Source organism: Microcaecilia unicolor, chromosome 2, assembly GCF_901765095.1.
Source record: "Microcaecilia unicolor chromosome 2, aMicUni1.1, whole genome shotgun sequence".
Lineage (NCBI taxonomy): Eukaryota > Metazoa > Chordata > Amphibia > Gymnophiona > Siphonopidae > Microcaecilia > Microcaecilia unicolor.
Genome location: NC_044032.1, coordinates 140,312,214 through 140,331,412, shown reverse-complemented (window position 1 = coordinate 140,331,412; position 19,199 = coordinate 140,312,214). Strand labels below are relative to the sequence as shown.

General features: G+C 42.7%; 1 protein-coding gene across 1 annotated transcript in view; it reads left to right on the top strand.

Moving 5' to 3' along the window:
• The window catches only part of CCNH (cyclin H), a 103,507-nt gene that overhangs the window by 29,346 nt on the left and 54,962 nt on the right, over positions 1 to 19,199 (top strand). Inside the window, exon 4 of the mRNA XM_030193364.1 lies at positions 16,154 to 16,364. Coding sequence (XP_030049224.1) covers positions 16,154 to 16,364 — 211 coding nt within the window. The remainder of the gene's footprint in view (positions 1 to 16,153; positions 16,365 to 19,199) is intronic.

Here is a 19,199-nt window from a genome sequence, read left to right as displayed (position 1 = left end):
CATCTCCCTCCTCCCTTTTCTCTCCAAATTACGTGAGCTTGCTGTTCACTACCGCTGCCTTGATTTTCTCTCCTCACATGCTATTCTTGACCCACTACAATCTGGTTTTCGCCCTCTCCACTCAACCGAAACTGCGCTTACTAAAGTCTCCAATGACCTATTACTGGCTAAATCCAGAGGTCAATATTCCATCCTCATTCTTCTTGATCTTTCCGCTGCTTTTGACACTGTTGATCACAGCATACTTCTCGATACCCTGTCCTCACTTGGATTCCAGGGCTCTGTCCTTTCCTGGTTCTCTCCTACCTCTCCCTCTGCACCTTTAGTGTTCACTCTGGTGGATCCTCTTCTACTTCTATCCCTCTGCCTGTCGGCGTACCTCAGGGTTCTGTTCTTGGTCCCCTCCTCTTTTCTATCTACACTTCTTCCCTTAGTTCATTAATCTCATCTCATGGCTTTTCTTACCATCTCTATGCTGATGACTCCCAAATCTACCTTTCTACCCCTGATATCTCACCTTGCATCCAAACCAAAGTTTCAGCGTGCTTGTCTGACATTGCTGTCTGGATGTCTCAACGCCACCTGAAATTAAACATGACCAAAACCGAGCTTCTCATTTCTCCCCCCCCCCCCCCCCCCAAACCCACCTTCCCACTCCCCCCGTTTTCTATTTCTGTTGATGGCTCTCATTCTCCCTGTCTCCTCAGCTCGAAACCTTGGGGTCATCTTTGACTCTTCTCTCTCCTTCTCTGATCATATCCAGCAGATCGCCAAGACCTGTCGTTTCTTTCTTTACAACATTCGTAAAATCCGCCCCTTTCTTTCCGAGCACACAACCAAAACCCTCATCCACACCCTTGTCACCTCTCGTTTAGACTACTGCAATCTGCTTCTTGCTGGCCTCCCACTTAGTCACCTCTCCCCTCTCCAATCGGTTCAAAACTCTGCTGCCCGTCACGTCTTCCGCCAGGGTCGCTTTACTCATACTACCCCTCTCCTCAAGTCGCTTCACCGGCTCCCTATCCGTTTTCGCATCCTGTTCAAACTTCTTCTACTAACCTATAAATGTACTCACTCTGCTGCTCCCCAGTATCTCTCCACACTCGTCCTTCCCTACACCCCTTCCCGTGTACTCCGCTCCATGGATACATTTTTCTTATCTGTTCCCTTCTCCACTACTGCCAACTCCAGATTTCGCGTCTTCTGTCTCGCTGCACCCTACGCCTGGAATAAAATTCCTGAGCCCCTACGTCTTGCCCCATCCTTGGCCACCTTTAAATCTAGACTGAAAGCCCACCTCTTTAACATTGCTTTTGACTCGTAACTACTTATAACCACTCGCCTCCACCTACCCTCCTCTCCTCCTTCCTGTACACATTGATTGATTTGATTTGCTTACTTTATTTTTTGTCTATTGGATTGTAAGCTGTTTGAGCAGGGACTGTCTTTCTTCTATGTTTGTGCAGCGCTGCGTACGCCTTGTAGCGCTATAGAAATGCTAAATAATAGTAGTAGTAGTAGTAAGAGGTGTTATTCTTTTAAATTGAGAAGGTTTGCCATCTGGTGTGAAGGCAAAGCCTTAGATCCCTTCTCTTGCCCCACACAAAAACTGCTTGAATACCTTCTACACCTCTGGATTGAAAACCAACTCGGTAAGAGTTCATTTAGTGCAATTGGCGCTTATCATCAGCGTGTAGGGGGTGAGTCAATCTCTGTGCAGCCTTAGTTGTGCGTTTCATGAGAGGTATGTTGACAAAGGCCCCTACCATACCTCCAGTTGTGTCATGGGATCTCAACATGGTCCTTCTCACCCAACTGATGAAAGCATCATTTGAGCCTCTGGATACCTGTCATCTGAAGTTTTTGATTTGAAAAGTTGTGTTTCTGATGGCAGTCACTTTGGCTTGCAGAGTCAATGAGCTCCAAGCCCTAATAGCTCACCCACTATACATTAAGTCCCATCACAAGAGAGTAGTTCTCCACATGCACCCCAAGTTCCTTCCTAAGGTCGTGTCTGAGTTCCATCTTAACCAGTCAATTGTTCTTCCAGCATTTTTCCCCAGACCTCGTACCCATCCTGGTAGAAGTTTACTACATACTTTAGACTGCAAATGAGCCTTAGCCTTCTATCTGTAGTGGATTACAGCCCATAGACAATCCACCCAGCTTTTTGTTTGTTTTAACCCCAATAGGTTGGGGGTAGCCATCAGCGAACACACACTTTCAAATTGGATAGCAGACTTCATCTCCTTTGCTAATGCCCAGGCCTGGCTGACTCTTGAGGGTCATGTCACAGCTCACAATGTTAGAGCCATGGTTGCGTCTGTTGCCCACTTGAGATCAGCCTCTATAGAGGAGATTTGCAAGTCTGCAACGTGGTCTTCAGTCCACACATTCACATCTCACTACTGTTTGGATCAGGACACCTGATGCAAAAGTCGGTTTGGACAGGCATTTCTGCAAAATTTGTTTGGTGTCTAGAATCCAACTACACCCTCCAAGGCCCTGTTTTGTTCTGTTCCCGGCTGCACTTACAGCTAGTATGTATATCGTTTAAGATTGATTGATAGTCTCAATGTTTTGAGACTCCATTATCCTAGCTTTCTTGTTTTCGGTGAGCCTGGTAACTAGGGATTCTCACATGTGGAAATAACGCAGCCTGCTTATCCTTGGAGAAAACAAAGATATTTACCTGTACTGGTGTTCTCAGAGGACAGCAGGCCGCTTATTACACACACCCTCCCACCTCCCCTAAGAGTTGTTTTTGTATTTTTTTTATGCTTTTCATCTGACTGAGGGACCCATGCTCAACCATCAAGCGGGAAGGCACTAACACATGCGAGGTGGGACACTGCTAGAACTTTGTAATGCTAGCAAATCAGCGTCTGCACCAGGGCTGTGTCGGATGATGTCACCTACGTGTGTGAATAAGTGGCTGCTGTCCTTGGAGACCACCAGCAACAGGTAAGTATCTTTGCTTTCTGGTCATGTGCATTTTTAAACATGTATAAAATACATTTTAAGATTGTATGCTGTCATATGTGAACAAAAATGCTTTTATAAAATTTATCTTTTTTGAGATGAGATGACCAATGAGGCAACCAGAATTAGACATTACTGAAGGTGAGGTCGTACTATGGATTAATTCAGAGAAGATTAGGGAATAAGACTAACAAAAATCACAAAAATCAACACATGTGAAATCCCCCACATGTATCCAGAACTGTCTTATAATGTTTTCTTGTTATATCACTATTATGCTTTATCATTATCATGTAACCCCAAATCCTTCTGTAATACCAAATGTCTATTCTCTTATTTCCACTATTCATGATGTATTGTAAGCCACATTGAGCCTGCAAAGAGGTGGGAAAATGTGGGATACAAATGCAACAAATAAAATAATAAAAATAAACATTTTATTTACTTTTTGATTACTGCTGCACACTGAACGTAAGATTTCAGCATATTATCCTCAGTTACTTCACGATCTTTTCCGTGAATGGCAGGATGTAGAATCTGAGATTTGCAGTGATCAGCCAAAGAACTAAAGGTTTTTCTCTATTCATAATACATAGTGTCAACTGTGTGTAGGCACTTTTGTTTCTAACCCTTTGCCATCTGGATTCTTAGGTAGAGATGTTTTGACCTGGGTAAGCCTGATTGATGGAATAAGTTTGTTTATGCTGCTCCTCCAAGGTCCCTGGGTTTTCAAAAGTAGGTTCAGAGTAGATCTGCAAGAAGGGATGGAGAGTTCTGTAGCACACTTGAATATATATTACATGATATAACATGCACACCAGGAGGGTAGTTGGTAATATATAGTAAGAGAATAATGTGCAATTTTTGCCAGATAATGCATGATCTTGCCATTTACCCCAGGATTCTATATGTGGTTCCTTAGTTTCCATGCAGAAATCGAAGGCATTCTATAACAATGCGCATAACTTAATTGGTTAACTAGCTACTCAGTGCTGTTAATTGGATGTTAAGCAATTATCAGCATTAATTGGCATTTAGTAAGATCTGTCACAGCTAACTGAGATGTAACTCCTGGAGCAGGGTGCTTAGTGTGGAAGAGAAAGTGAAAATTTGAACTGTTGCCAGTTGAATTTGTGCTGAAGCAGTTGGAAAACCCGGTCCAGAGTAGTGATTGGAGCTGGAACTGAAGCTAGGTGTAGTTGAAGACTAGTTGACAAGGGCAGAGAAGTATTTGCTTGGATTTTTGCTGTAGTGGGTTACCGTATATGCTTATGTATAAATTGATCTCGTGTATAAATCGAGGGCAGTTTTAGGATTAAAAATGGCCAAAAATGCTGTGACTCATTGACCTGTGTATAAGTTGAGGCTGGGTCCCACATTACTTCCTCTCTCTTCCTCCCCTTCACCTCTAGTCCAACATTGCTCCCCCCCCCCCCCCTGCCCCATAGCCTGTAGTTTCACAGATTTCAACAGCGATCAGTACAGACTTAAAGCCAGAAGGAAACGGCTAAATCATCAAATTTCAATATGTGAGGATTATATCTTTATCCCTCAATAAGTCTTCAATTCAGTTTTATTCACCACTCTCTCTCTCTCTAAGCATTGGCAAATTCACTAAAGCAAAATATTCAAGAAAAAATATTTTCACAAATCATTCAACACAAGGGGATGGGGACTCAGGGTAAAAGGAAAACAATTTGTGCGTTTACTGCGGGTGCAGGAACTAACTTTTTACCACCCTCCAGGAATGGTAAAAAGCTTTGCTCCCATGGTTAACCACCCCCCCACCCCCCCAAATAAAACCCTTTGGTTACAGCTCCTGCGGGTCTGACATCTCCGTGTCTGCCTTCCTTTTCCCTCCTGCCCCTCGCAGTAGCTATACCTTATGCACCTGCCGACAGCAATCTCCTCATGCTTGCTCCAAGGCCTTCTCTCTGCTGGGTCCTGCCTTCTGATACAACTTGTTTAGCGAAATCAGGAAGTTGTATCAGAAGGTAGGACCTGGCGGAGAGAAGGCCCCGGAGGAAGCCTGTGGAGATCGCTGTTGTTTGGCTGCATAAGTGATGGGGATGAAGGAAGAGGGAGTGATATACTGAACACACAGCAGACAAAGGGAGACATTGGTGTGGGGGAGGAAGAGAGGGGTGAAGCTGGACACAGGGAGGTATACAGATATGGGGAGGAGCATAGGGAGGGAGAACACAAAGGGGAGATGCTGCATATGGATGGTATATTGACACACAGGGCAATGCCAGATGTGGGAGGGTGTATGGACACAGAGGGCAGATGCTAGACATGGGGGATAATAGGAACACAGAAGGGAGATGCTGAACTTGGGGGCGGGGGTGCGCATAGGGACACAGAGTAGTGATGCTGGACACAGGTGGAGGGGATAGGTACAAAGTGGTGATAAATGCAGGGAGATGCTGGACAGAGAAGTATAGGGGACACAAAGATTCTGAACATGGAGAAAGATAGGTACACAGAGATAGAAGATGGATGGTGAGCATGGAGAAAGAAGTGTCAAATGGGCAGGAAACCTGTCGAGTGAGTTAAGAGAAGACAGAAGGGAAACAGAAACCAGAGCCTGGGACCAACATGATTTGAAAATTAAAATGACCAGACAACAAAAGGTAGAAAAAATAATTGTATTTTATATTTTGTGATTAGAATATGTCAGATTTGACACGTGTATCCTGCCAGAGCAGGTATTAGACATGGATGGGGCCAGAAATTTGGGAGGGGACCCTACCAGGCCGTGCTTCCTTCAGCTTCCAGCAGGCTTAGGGCTCTCTTTGGCCAGGGGGCAGTTGCCTTAGTTGCACTTTCCTAACACCATCCCTGGCATGTCATCTTTATATTTTGCATGGTATAGGAAGAAATAAATCTCTGTTTCATTGGTGGTGTACTATATGCAAGTTGTTGCTTCTTGAGATTTTGGTTTAATTTGTGTTTTATCATTTTTAGTCAGTTATTAGGTATTTAGCATTTGTGTTCTGTGTGTGTGACCAAGGTTTTGTTTTGTTTTTGTTACATTTGTACCCCGTGCTTTCCCACTCATGGCAGGCTCAATGCGGCTTACATGGGTAAATGGAGGGTTAAGTGACTTGCCCAGAGTCACAAGGAGCTGCCTGTGCCTGAAGTGGGAATCGAACTCAGTTCCTCAGTTCCCCAGGACCAAAGTCCACCACCCTAACCACTAGGCCACTCCTCTGGTAGCATGAGTTTTCTATGTAGCATTGTGTAGTAATTTGGCTTGTTTAGTTTTCCCAGTAGTGGAGGGGATATTTGTATGGGGGGAGGGGAGACAGGAGTTTTGTTGATCTTTGTACTGTATTGTTAGTGATTTAAACGAGTTATACAGAATATACTTTAATAAAATGATTGAAATATAAAATCTTAACTGTTCGAGGCTTGTGCATATGGAATCAGGCTTGTGGGGACTGGCACAAACTTTGTCCCTGTGCCATTCTCTAACTCATTGTTCCTGTCCAAGGAGAATATTTTATTCAGGAATCAGTATTTCTCAGCACCCAACACACTCCTGTTTCTCTTTTACAAAAAAAAAAAAAAAAAGCAAAGCAATCAGAATTTCACTCTCATTGTTTCCATACCAACTGTTTCTGCTAAAATTCTTCTTTGAACCTACTGTTTGAGCTATCAGCCAGTCAACTGGCTTTTAGCTTTTTCCAGTTCTCCTGATGATAGTCATGCACACTTTCCTGCAGGCATGCTTTCTTCTCAATGTACATGCTCAGCACAAACTTTCAACCAGCCAGAACATTTACAGATTTTAAATAATCACTACTATTTTTATCACCTCCCAGTCTCATTTGCACACATCCTCCAAACCTCTTCTCTTTAATTTTGAGCACTCTATAAGCTCACCCTGAATTAAGAGCTCTTCCCTCACCAGGGACACGTGTAGCCCCAGCTCTGTTCTCTAAAACAACTTCAGCACAGCCAGTTACATACTTCCATGAAGCTACCAATTGCAAGTGTGTTATGGCACTGACGAGAAAGACCCATAGATAAGACAAACCTTGTTTATTGATGAAACTTTGAAGTTAAAATTCCTTGACTTATATATCAGTATATATGGTAATTCTGAGACTGTTGTCTTGGCCACAGAATAGAGATATGGGGGGGGGGGGGGGGGGGGTCCAACTTAGTGTATCTGGGTTAATCTTATAAAGGGTTTTACATGGTGCAGAGGCTGGGGGTCCATCTTAGTATATTTGGTAGTAATCTTATAAAGGATTTTACATGGTGCAGGAACTTGGCAACATTCTGCAAAAGAGGGAGCCTTATTCTGAAAGAATGGACTTCACCTTAGCTGGGATGGAAACAGGCTGCTGGCACTAACATTTAAAAAAGATAGAGATCAGTTTTTAAACTAAAATGGGGGGGGGGGGGGGAGCTGACAGTTGCCCAGGAGTGCATGGTTTGGTGTGCAGTATCCTTGAAGGATACTGTTGAAACAGCATCTTTAGGGAATCCCAACAGAGAGGTTTCAGAAATGGTGAAAGAAAGCCAGGAGTGTTTAAGGGGAGAGCAGAGTAAAGGATGCACATTATCCCCATTAACTTCTAAGCAGCTTGTAGATGCATGGAAAAAATAGAATTTGAATTATCAATGCTAGAAGCCTAAAAAATAAGATGGGAGATTTAGAGGATATAGCACTAAATGATGAGATAGATATAATAGGCATCTCAGAGACCTGGTGGAAGGAGGACAATCGATGGGACACATTGTTAACTGGGTACAAATTATATCACGATTATAGTGAATCAAATTGGAAGGAGGGTTGCGCGCTATATGTTAAAGAGGGAATTGAATCAAATAAAATAAACATTCTCCATGAAACAGCAGCGTATAATCGTTTATGAATAGCAATTCTATATGTGAAGAGAAGGAGTATTCTTGTAGGGCTGTACTGCTGTCTGGTAGGACAGAATAAACAGACTGATGAAGACATTTTTACAGAAATTAGGAAAGCTGGCAAATTAGGTAACATAGGTTATTTCATTTACCCCAGTATTGACTGGAATAAATATTACATCATGGAGCGCTAGGGAGGTAAAATTCCTAGACATAATAAATTACTGCTTCTTGAATCAACTGGTCAAGAACCGACAAGAGGGAGATCCAGTCTTTAGTGGAATGTAAGGCGTGGTACAAGAGGTAACCATATTGGATCCGCTGGGAAACAGTGATCATAACATGATCAAGTTTGACGTAATATCTGGAGTGAAGCCACAAAGGAAACTTACTGTAGCAGCATTTAATTTTCAAAAGGATGACTATGATAAATGGTTAAAAGTGGTTAAAAAGAGAGTTAAAAGGATCAACTGCAAAGGTTAGAACTTAAAATCAGGCATGGACATTGTTTAAAAAATACTATCATGGAAGCCCAGACCAGATATATTGCATGTATTAACAAAGGTGAAAAGAAGAGCAAACGACAGCCAGGGTGGTTAAAAGGTGAATTGAAAGAGGCTATTAGAGCTAAAAGAGCATCCTTCAAAAAATGGAAAAAGGATCTGAATGAAAATAAGAAGAAGCAACATTAGCACTGTCAAGCTAGATGCAAAGGATTGATAAAGAAGGCTAAAAGTGAATATGAAGAAAAATGTGCCGTGGAGACAAAAACTCATAGTAACAGTTTTTTTTTTCAGGTATATCAGAAGCAAAAAGCCTGTGAGGAAATCCGTGGGACCGTTAGATCGTGAAAGAGCACAGAAGGAACTCTGGTCGGACAAGGCCATAGTGGAGAGACTGAATGAATACTTTGCTTCGGTCTTTATGGAAGGTATAAGAGATCTACCTGTACCAGAAATGGTTTTGAAGGATGACAGTGGGGAGGAACTGGAAGAAATCATGGTGAACCTGGAAGATGTACTGAGCCAAATCCACAAGTTAGAGCGATAAATCACCTGGACTAGACGGTATACATCCCAGGGTACTGAAAGAACTCAAACATGAAATTGCCGATCTGCTGTTGGTGATCTGTAGCCTGTCGTTAAAAATTGTCCGTAGTACCTGAAGATTGGAAGGTGGCCAATGTAATAGTGATTTTTTAAAAAGGGTTGCAGGGGTGATCTAGGAAATTACAACTTTGTAAGCCTGACTTCAGTGCCGGGAAAAATAGTGGAAACTAATAAGAATAAAATTACAGAACACATAGATAAACATGGGTTAATGGGACAGTTGGCATGGATTCAGCCAAGGGAAGTCTTGCCTTGTCAATTTGCTTCATTTCTTTGAAGGTGTGATTAAACATGCCTATTAATTGTGAGCCGGTTGATGTAGTATATCTAGATTTTCAGAAAGCTTTTGAGAAATTCCTCATGAGAGATTCCTGAGAAAATTAGCCACTAAGAGGCAATGTTCTGTTGCTATTAGAAATTGGTTATTGGACAGAATACAGAGGGTGGGGTAAAATTAATTTTTTCTCAGTGGAGAAGGGTGAATAGTGGAGTGTTGCAGGGATCTGTACTGGGACTGGTGCTATTTAACATATTTATAAATAATTTGGAAAGAATGACAAGTGAGGTGATTAAATTTGCAGATAACACAAAACTATTCAAAGTTATTAAAACACATACGGACTGTGAAAAATTGCAGGAAGACCTTAGGAAATTGGAATACTGGGCATCTAAATGGCAGGTGAAATTTATTGTGGAGAAATGAAGTGATGCACATTGGGAAGAATAATCCAAGTCATAGTTACTTGATGCTAGGTTCCACCTTAAGAGTCAGCACCCAAGAAAAAGATATAGGTGTCATTGTAGACAATATGCTGAAATCTTCTGCCCAGCATTTGGTGGAGGCAGCCAAAAAGCAAACAGGATGCTAGGAATTATTAGGAAAAGGATGGTAAATAAGACCAAGAATACTATAATGCCTCTATTTACCAGTGTTCCTGATATGAGAAAAGGCTAAATAGTTTAGGGCTCTTCAGCCTGAAAAATAGACAGCTGAGGGGGAGATATGATTGAGGTCTACCAAATCCTGAGTGGTGTAGAAGGAGTAGAAGTGAATCAAAAAGAACAGACTAGAGGACACTCAATGAAGTTACATGGAAATAATTTTAAAACAAATAGGAGGAAATATTTTTTTCACTCAGCGAATAGTTAATCTCTGGAACTTGTTGCTGGAGGATGTGCTAACCGTGGTTAGCATATCTGGGATTAAAAAAGGTTTGGGCAAGTTCCTGGAGGAGAAGTCCATAGTCTACTATTGAGACAGACATGGGGAAGTTACTGCTTGCCCTGGTATTGGTAGCATAGAATGTTGATACTATTTGGGTTTCTGTCAAGTACTGAACTGATCACTGATGAACTGGTCACTGATGGAAACAGGATACTGGCTAGATGGACCATTGGTCTGACCCATTATGGCTATTTTTATTTTTTTATGCATAAAAGGGCATTTATAAGATTATCCAATGGTAGGTGTGTATAAAAGTATACAGGGTGATAGTACAGCATGTACTTTTACAGAACCCACATGAGGTGGACTTGATGTAAAAGGTCCCTGGCACACATCTCACCGTTACTCCCTTATATTGTATGGGGAGCCCTATAAAACCCACCAAACACCTACTGTACAGCAGTACAATAGCCCTTATGGCTGCAAGTGTCACCTATATGTGGGTTTTTGGTGGGTTTTGGAGGGCTCACACAAGTGTTACAGAGTGGGATATGACCTGGGTACCCTTCTCTATAGTGCACTACACCCCAACCGCTAGGCAACTCCAGGGGCCTGCTTGCTGCTCTGAATGGACTGGCCATAACATCTGATGCTGTTATAGCCTGGTATGTACTGTTTCTTTCACATCTTTTGGGGGAGGGGGAGAGTAAAGGAGAGGTCATCTTGCATACTCTTAACCCCATCATAGCATCCCTATTCATACCAAATACATCAGCATGACTCTTATTCTCTGTAATAATTGTGGTGCTTTAGTTTCAAGGCCAATCATCTGGACACTAAAAGCTTGTCCTATATGTCATCAGTTCGCTAGTTTAAAAAAGGAGCTTAGTAAACTAAAGGAGGAATTAGATACACTTAAAGCAGCTTCAAAGACTCCACAAAATCATACTGCTCAGAATCAAACCAAATTCACACCACTGCCTCAAAGGATAAAACCACCTAAAAATAGATGGTTCACAGTAGGCTCAGGCAGAGTTCGTAATGTGACACACAAGCATCCGCCCTCACAAGTGATGCCCCTACAGAATTCTTTTGCACCATTACAGCACTATAATATGCCTGAAAATAGAACGGATGCAGAAGAAAAAGGAATGAAGGTGGAACAAAAAGATAGGAAGGTACCCAAAGGGTTAAGACACCCCCAAATCACTAAAACACATACCAGGAAATGTAGATGGAATACAATGACCGCAAATGCTCACAATCTAAGCAATAAAGTTCATGACCTTCAAGCCCTGATGGTGGAGGCAGACTTAGACATTGTTGCAATCACGGAGACGTGGCTAAATGGTTCCCATGAATGGGATGCAAACATACCAGGCTATAATCTATTTAGGAAGGATAGAGAGGGTCGCAAAGGTGGAGGAGTAGCTCTGTATGTGAGAAATGATATCACGGCGACTGAAATGACAGGGACCTGGGGAAAAGAAGAAGCGATATGGATCACCTTAAAAAGAGATGATAGAACCTCAGTCCATGTGGGTATTGTCTACAGACCCCCGACACAACTGGAAGAACTAGATAGGGATCTGATCGCGGATATTCAAAAGTTAGGAAAGAAGAGGGAGGTGCTGTTGCTGGGAGATTTCAATCTGCCGGATGTAGATTGGAAGGTTCCATCGGCGAAATCGGAGAGAAGTAGACAGATCATGGATGCTTAAAGTGTTTTGCTCAGACAAATGGTGACGGAACCCACGAGGGAGGGAGCGACGCTGGATCTGGTGCTCACAAATGGGGATAGCGTGTCAAATGTCCGAGTGGGTGCCCACCTGGGCGGCAGTGACCATCAAACGGTTTGGTTTGATATGACTGCTGTAGTGGAGGGCAGCCACTCAAAACTCAAAGTCCTGGATTTCAAGCGTGCTGACTTTACTAAAATGGGGGAATACCTGAGGAAGGAGCTGATGGGCTGGGAGGAAGTCCAAGAAGTGGAAGGACAGTGGTCCAAGCTGAAAGAAGCTATAAATAGGGCTACAAACCTTTATGTAAGGAAAGTAAATAAAAGCAAGAGAAAAAGGAAACCGATATGGTTCTCCAAGCAAGTGGCTGAGAAAATAAAGGCTAAAGAGTTGGCGTTCCAGAAATACACAAAAACTCAAGAACAGGAACATGGGAAGGAATACTGGAGGAAACTGAAAGAAGCCAAGAGAGAGATACGTCTGGCAAAAGCACAAGCGGAAGAACAAATGGCTAGAAATGTAAGGAGGGGTGACAAAAGTTTCTTCAGGTATATTAGTGAAAGGAGAATGACTAAAAAGGGAATTGTGAGACTAAAAGATACTGCGAACCGCTATGTAGATAGTGATGAAGGAAAAGCAAATTTGCTAAATAGATACTTTTGTTCTGTTTTCACAGAAGAAAATCCTGGAGCAGGACCGCGATGGACTGGAAAAAGTACAAATGATAGTGGAGTGGATACAGCATCATTTACAGAAGAGAGTGTGTATGAACAACTTGTAAAGCTAAAGGTGGACAAAGCCATGGGACCGGACGGGATCCACCCCAGGATATTAAGGGAGCTCAGAGAGGTCCTGGCGGGTCCTCTTAAAGATTTGTTTAATAAATCCTTGGAGACAGGAGATGTTCCGAGGGATTGGAGAACGGCGGAGGTGGTCCCTCTTCACAAAAGTGGTGATAGGGAAGTAGCTGGAAACTACAGGCCGGTAAGCCTCACTTCGGTTATTGGAAAAGTAATGGAAGCGATGCTGAAGGAAAGGATAGTGAATTTCCTGGAAGCCAATAAGTTGCAAGATCCGAGACAACATGGTTTTACCAAAGGGAAATCGTGCCAAACGAATCTCATTGAGTTTTTTGATTGGGTGACAGGAGAATTGAATCAGGGACGAGCTATGGACGTAATCTACTTAGATTTCAGCAAAGCTTTTGATACGGTTCCCCACAGGAGGCTTTTAAATAAACTGGATGGGCTGAAGATAGGACCTAAAGTGGTGAACTGGATTAGGAACTGGTTGACGGACATACGCCAGAGGTTGGTGGTGAATGGAGTTAGCTCGGAGGAGGGAAAGGTGAGTAGTGGAGTGCCTCAAGGATCGGTGCTGGGGCCGATTCTGTTCAATATATTTGTGAGTGACCTTGCCGAAGGGTTAGAAGGTAAAGTTTGCCTATTTGCGGATGATACTAAGATCTGTAACAGAGTGGACACCCCGGAGGGAGTGGAAAACATGAAAAAGGATTTGAAGAAGCTAGAACAATGGTCTAAGGTCTGGCAATTAAAATTCAATGCGAAGAAATGCAAAGTGATGCACTTAGGGAATAGAAATCCACGGGAGACGTATGTGTTAGGTGGCGAGAGTCTGATAGGTTCAGACGGGGAGAGGGACCTTGGGGTGATAGTATCTGAAGATTTGAAGGTGACGAAACAGTGTGACAAGGCGGTGGCTGTATCTAGAAGGTTGTTGAGCTGTATAGAGAGAGGTGTGACCAGCAGAAGAAAGGGGGTGTTGATGCCTCTGTATAAGTCGTTGGTGAGGCCCCATCTAGAGTATTGTGTTCAGTTTTGGAGGCCGTATCTTGCTAAGGATGTAAAAAGAATCGAAGCGTGCAAAGAAAAGCTACGAGAATGGTATGGGATTTGCGTAACAAGACGTATGAGGAGAGACTTGCTGACCTGAACATGTATACCCTGGAGGAAGGGAGAAACAGGGGTGATATGATACAGACGTTCAAATATTTGAAAGGTATTAATCCGCAAATGAACCTTTTCCGGAGATACGAAGGCGGTAGAACGAGAGGACATGAAATGAGATTGAAGGGGGGGCAGACTCAAGAAAAATGTCAGGAAGTATTTCTTCACGGAGAGAGTGGTGGATGCTTGGAATGCCCTCCCGCGGGAGGTGGTGGAGAGGAAAACGGTAACGGAATTCAAACATGCGTGGGATAAACATAAAGGAATCCTGTTCAGAAGGAAAGGATCCTCAGGAGCTTAACCGAGATTGGATAGCAGAGCCGGTAGTGGGAGGCGGGGCTGGAGGTTGGGAGGCGGGGATAGTGCGGGGCAGACTTCTACGGTCTGTGCCAGAGCCAGTGGTGGGAGGCGGGACTGGAGGTTGGGAGGCAGGGATAGCGCTGGGCAGACTTATACGGTCTGTGCCAGAGCCGGTGGTGGGAGGCGGGGATAGTGCTGGGCAGACTTATATGGTCTATGCCAGAGCCGGTGGTTGGGAGGCGGGGCTAGTGCTGGGCAGACTTATACGGTCTGTGCCCTGAAGAGCACAGGTACAAATCAAAGTAGGGTATACACAAAAGTAGCACACATGAGTTGTCTTGTTGAGCAGACTGGATGGACCGTGCAGGTCTTTTTCTGCCGTCATCTACTATGTTACTATGTCATGCCTTAATCCCTCCAGTGGTCATCTGGTCATTTAGGGCACCTTTTTTCTGACTTAGTTGTGATGAAAAGCAGGTCTAGACCAAGATCTAAATTGTATCCCGGGATGTTTTGTTTTGTTCCATTAATATCCATGTTTTGGGAACGCCCAAATCCTGACCCTGATATGCCCCAGAAACACACCCTTTTGATTTGGATGCACTGCAGATGAACTGCATAGAAAAACATCTCAAAAATGAGTTTTGAAAATAGCGATTTGGACTTTTTCGCAAACAAAACATCCAATGCCGCTTTATGCTACTTTTTGGATGTTTTCCTGTTTTGAAAATAGCCCCAAAGTATGTTATAGATTTGAAAATTTTCACCAGCTCTTGAGCACCCGAACTAGTGTGAATGTACATGGGTGTGTTATTAGATATAATTGTAACAGGTTGTGTGAGGCTGTTTTTTTAAGGCACACTTGAATCCACAGACATCTGAAATAGTGCCTAGTTGGATTTTGAACCCAGGGGACCTTTTATAAATTGCTCTTAATGTGCAGCCTAGCATTTATTCTCTTTTCTGTTGTCTGACTTCTTTGTTTAAAGTGTGATGAATCAGCTTCACATCTTGTACAACTCTTTGCTGATGCTGTTGGGTACTCTGATATAGTTTGTAGAATGATGCTCCAGCAGGACAATTGTTTTCAGTGGCATTAATCCAGAGAATTGCCTGGTCCATTCCAGTGGTTTGTTAAACTATGGGAACTTTATGCATGTGGTCTACTACATGGTAGCATGTTAGTAGATGACAAGTAAAGACCATGTTGATTCATGGAGCCTACCTAGCTGGGATTTCTCCCTTGGATTGATGGATTACATACGGAAATTTATATGACAATACCAGCTTCCGTTCTCTACACCCCTTCTTGTCTTATACCCAGCTTCTAAACCCTTCATTCACAATTTGTTTTGCATATGCATCACAGATATGCTCAGCAGCAGTTATAGGGATGGCTTCTGCTGCTGAGTCATTCAAGTTTCATTAGCTTCAACTTTGCTTTTATACAATATCAGTGTCTTAATAGACAATAATCCATGCAGCCATCAAGTTCTGCATGGATGCTGTTTAAAAAAACAAAACGCCTTTCTGTACACTGGAGATCATTGTACTTCTGTTTTAAGTGTGCATTGGTCTCTTCAGATATGATAACTTACATGCTCAAAACAGCTTTGTAAATTTTTAACTACTTTAGTATTTTTTTTAAAGCTTTGTATAGGTTGTTGAGATACCAGTCATGTATAAAGAGTGTGCAGGATCACAATGTTCACTCTTTAGTTTCCTGTGTCCTGTGCAGGAGTTTTTGTTCAGTTTTGTTTGGTTGTGTGTGTGTTTTTTGTTGTTGTTGTGGGCAGTGTTAATAGTTCACATTATTCATGAAGAATGCAAACTCTTTGACACAAGAAAATCCAAAATGTATAACTAAAAACGTGAAACATGGAAAATGCCATTGAAACAAATGCTCATATCCCCCTCCCCCCCTCTCCTCTAGATATAGATCAAGAGAACTTTTGTTTATGTATATGGAGTGAATATCAGATTAATGTTTTTTTTTTTTTCCTATTTAAGGCTTACCTGTGTGTTTTTGGCATGCAAAGTAGATGAATTTAATGTATCCAGCATCCAGTTTGTTGGTAACCTTCGAGAAGTTCCCCTGGGGCAGGAGAAAGCACTTGAACAGATCTTGGAATATGAGCTACTACTTATTCAGCAGCTAAATTTTCATCTAGTAGTACACAATCCCTACAGACCATTTGAAGGATTCCTGATTGATCTAAAGGTATTCTGACATCATTTTAGCATTCTTATTTCTTGACAGATATTTAGGGGCATGTTTATTTTTATGCCATTGGTTGAAATGCAGGTTGCAGTCTTGCTTTTTTTCCCATTTTACTGTAGATTAAGTATGTGTATTTAAAAGATTGAAGGGAAACTTTTCAGGATGGTTTACTTGTGATTTTTAGACATGCAGAGATATGAATTGAATTTGTAAATTAAAACTTTTGTTATTGTTTGGATTACTTTTGAAAAGATTTAATTTTAGATTTAGACCCTAAAGGTAACAAATGTTTATTGGGTTCCTCACTCTGCCAACATAATCACCATTCCTTCTAGAAAGTAACATAGTAGATGACGGTAGAAAAAGACCTGCACGGTCCACCCAGTCTGGCCAACAAGATAAACTCACGTGTCATTTTTTGTGTATACCTTACCTTGATTTGTACCTGTCTTTTTCAGGACACAGACCGTATAAGTCTGCCCAGCACTATCCCCACCTCCCACCGCCGGCTAAGCTTCTGGGGATCCCTTCCTTCTGAGGAGGATTCCTTTATGTTTATCCCACGCATGTTTGAATTCCGTTACCGTTTTCCTCTCCTCCACCTCCCGCGGGAGGGCATTCCAAGCATCCATCACTCTCTCCGTGAAAAAATACTTCCTGATATTTTTCTTAATCTCTCTATATAAAACGCACCTCCAACGGTCTAATGAAGCCTCAAGCTGGAAACTTGAAGTGGCATAGATATCCGGTTTGCCCAAGAGTGTCTGCTCCGCCCTCGCGCCAAACGCGATGACGTTGAGGGCGGAGCACTGACACTCAACGAATCAAGGAAGCCCATTGGTTAATCTCTGTTTCCACTCCACAACGCTGCCATCATTCCCAAACACTCAAAACCAAACAAAATCGCCGCTGCACCCCGTCCCCCCGCCCACAGTCCCCCTCACCCACCCTCCTGCAGCCGATCGCTCACTACTACTACTACTTAACATTTCTAGAGCGCTACTAGGGTTACGCAGCGCTGTACAATTTAACAAAGAGAGACAGTCCCCTCTCCTCTCCGACTCTGGCCATGCAGCAGGGCAGCAGGACGATTACTACACACGAGTGAAAGTGACCCAGTCAACTACACTGTAAGCAAGGAAGCTCATTGGTTAATCTGTTTCCACTCCCCAACACAGCCGTCATTCCCATACACTCAAAACCAAGCACACCTAGGAGCTGCTGATTCACATTGTCGGTTTTGTTTTCTTCTTCCATCTGAAACATGTCTAAAGCTGTTTCTACTGGATAAACTGCGCCTTAAAAGGTAAAGGACAAAAGGTTTTTGTTTTCTTACTGCACGCCTTTTTAATTTAATTTAATTTATTTGAAAGCTACCCATCTGTACATATGAATATCATGAAATCTAAATTAAATATCACTAAAACAGCTTTAAAACATATTCTACCTGGTAGAAACAGCAATTTAAAACTCTGTATTGTCAGATCATTTGTCAACAATACAAACTTCCTTAGCGTCCCTCTGGACCGGACCAGGATTGGACTGATGGGTTGTGCTCACCTACCAGCAGGTGGAGACTGAGAAAAAACTCTGACTCTAGAGAGCCAATAGGAGCCCTGGTCATGTGATCTTAGCCTCAGTATTTTCTCAGTCTCCCAGCAGGTAGGAAGCGAGCCCTTTAGTCTCTCTCTTTCTCTTTTAGAGGTTAATAATAAGAACTACAATGCTACCTCTTCTTCTGTGCCTAGGAATTCTCTGTAAGACGCTGGTCAGCTAGGGATTTCTTTTCCTTTCTTTCTTTTACAGCCTCTGGGGGTGTTAAACTCGGGTGTCCCCGGGTCCCTCCCCCCTTCCTCCCCATCTCCCATATGTAGCTGGGAAGGGCTACCCTTTGTTTAGAAAGGTGTATGTCTTTGGGAGAGGCAGCCACTATGGAAAGTTAAAAGTACAAGTATTTTTTTTTCCTTCCACAGCATTTTAAACGAGCAAGTTGTTTAAAAAAAAAAAAAAAAAAAGAGACAATACTCAGATGGCTAACGAGCACCATAATTGTAACGAGCAGGCTTAGCTATTAAAAAAAAAAAAAAAGGACAAGAATTTAATGGTGTCTGGGGTTTTTTGACGCAACATTTTCTTCCTCAGCAGCTGTTTCTCCGTTTCTGTACGTTTGTGCAGCAGAAGCTAGCTTATTTTAAAAAAAAAAAAAAAGAGAGAAAACGGTGTGAAGCATTGTTGCTCAGTCAGACACAGCTCCGCCATGCAGAGGAGGCTTCAGCATCTGCTGGGTCAGCGCTGGAGTTTTGCGTTTTCTTTAGGGCCTCTTCGGGTACAGTCAGCAATGTCCAGCTTGTTTAAAAAAAAAAAAAAGTGGCGCAAAGTGTTGGGGCTAGGCCAGACAGAGCCCTGCCAGGTTGAGGAGCCATGTTTTTGTCAGCGCCAGAGCTTTGCAAAAAAGGTTAAAAAAAAAATACTGTCTGTCAGCAGTGTGGGTTTGGTACATGTCCGTGAGGGGAGGAGACATGACCATGGTACGAGGATTGGGGAGATCCAGGGAATTAAAGGCCAGTGAATCATATGTCCATGCTGAGCAAATGGTTGAACCTACTAAAAAATAAATAAATAAATAAAAAATATATAAAAAATAAATAAATAAATTTTCCTGTCCAGAGCGTGCTACCAGAACTGGTGGATACCTATAGACAGAGTTTAACCAGCTAAGAGACGCCACAGGGATAGGGCTGGGGTTTGCAGCCCTATTTAGGTAGTGTCCTTGGTCACCCTTCCTCTTCTCCCCAGACCCCAGAAAATGGCTAGTTTTTTGCTTAAGCATTAACC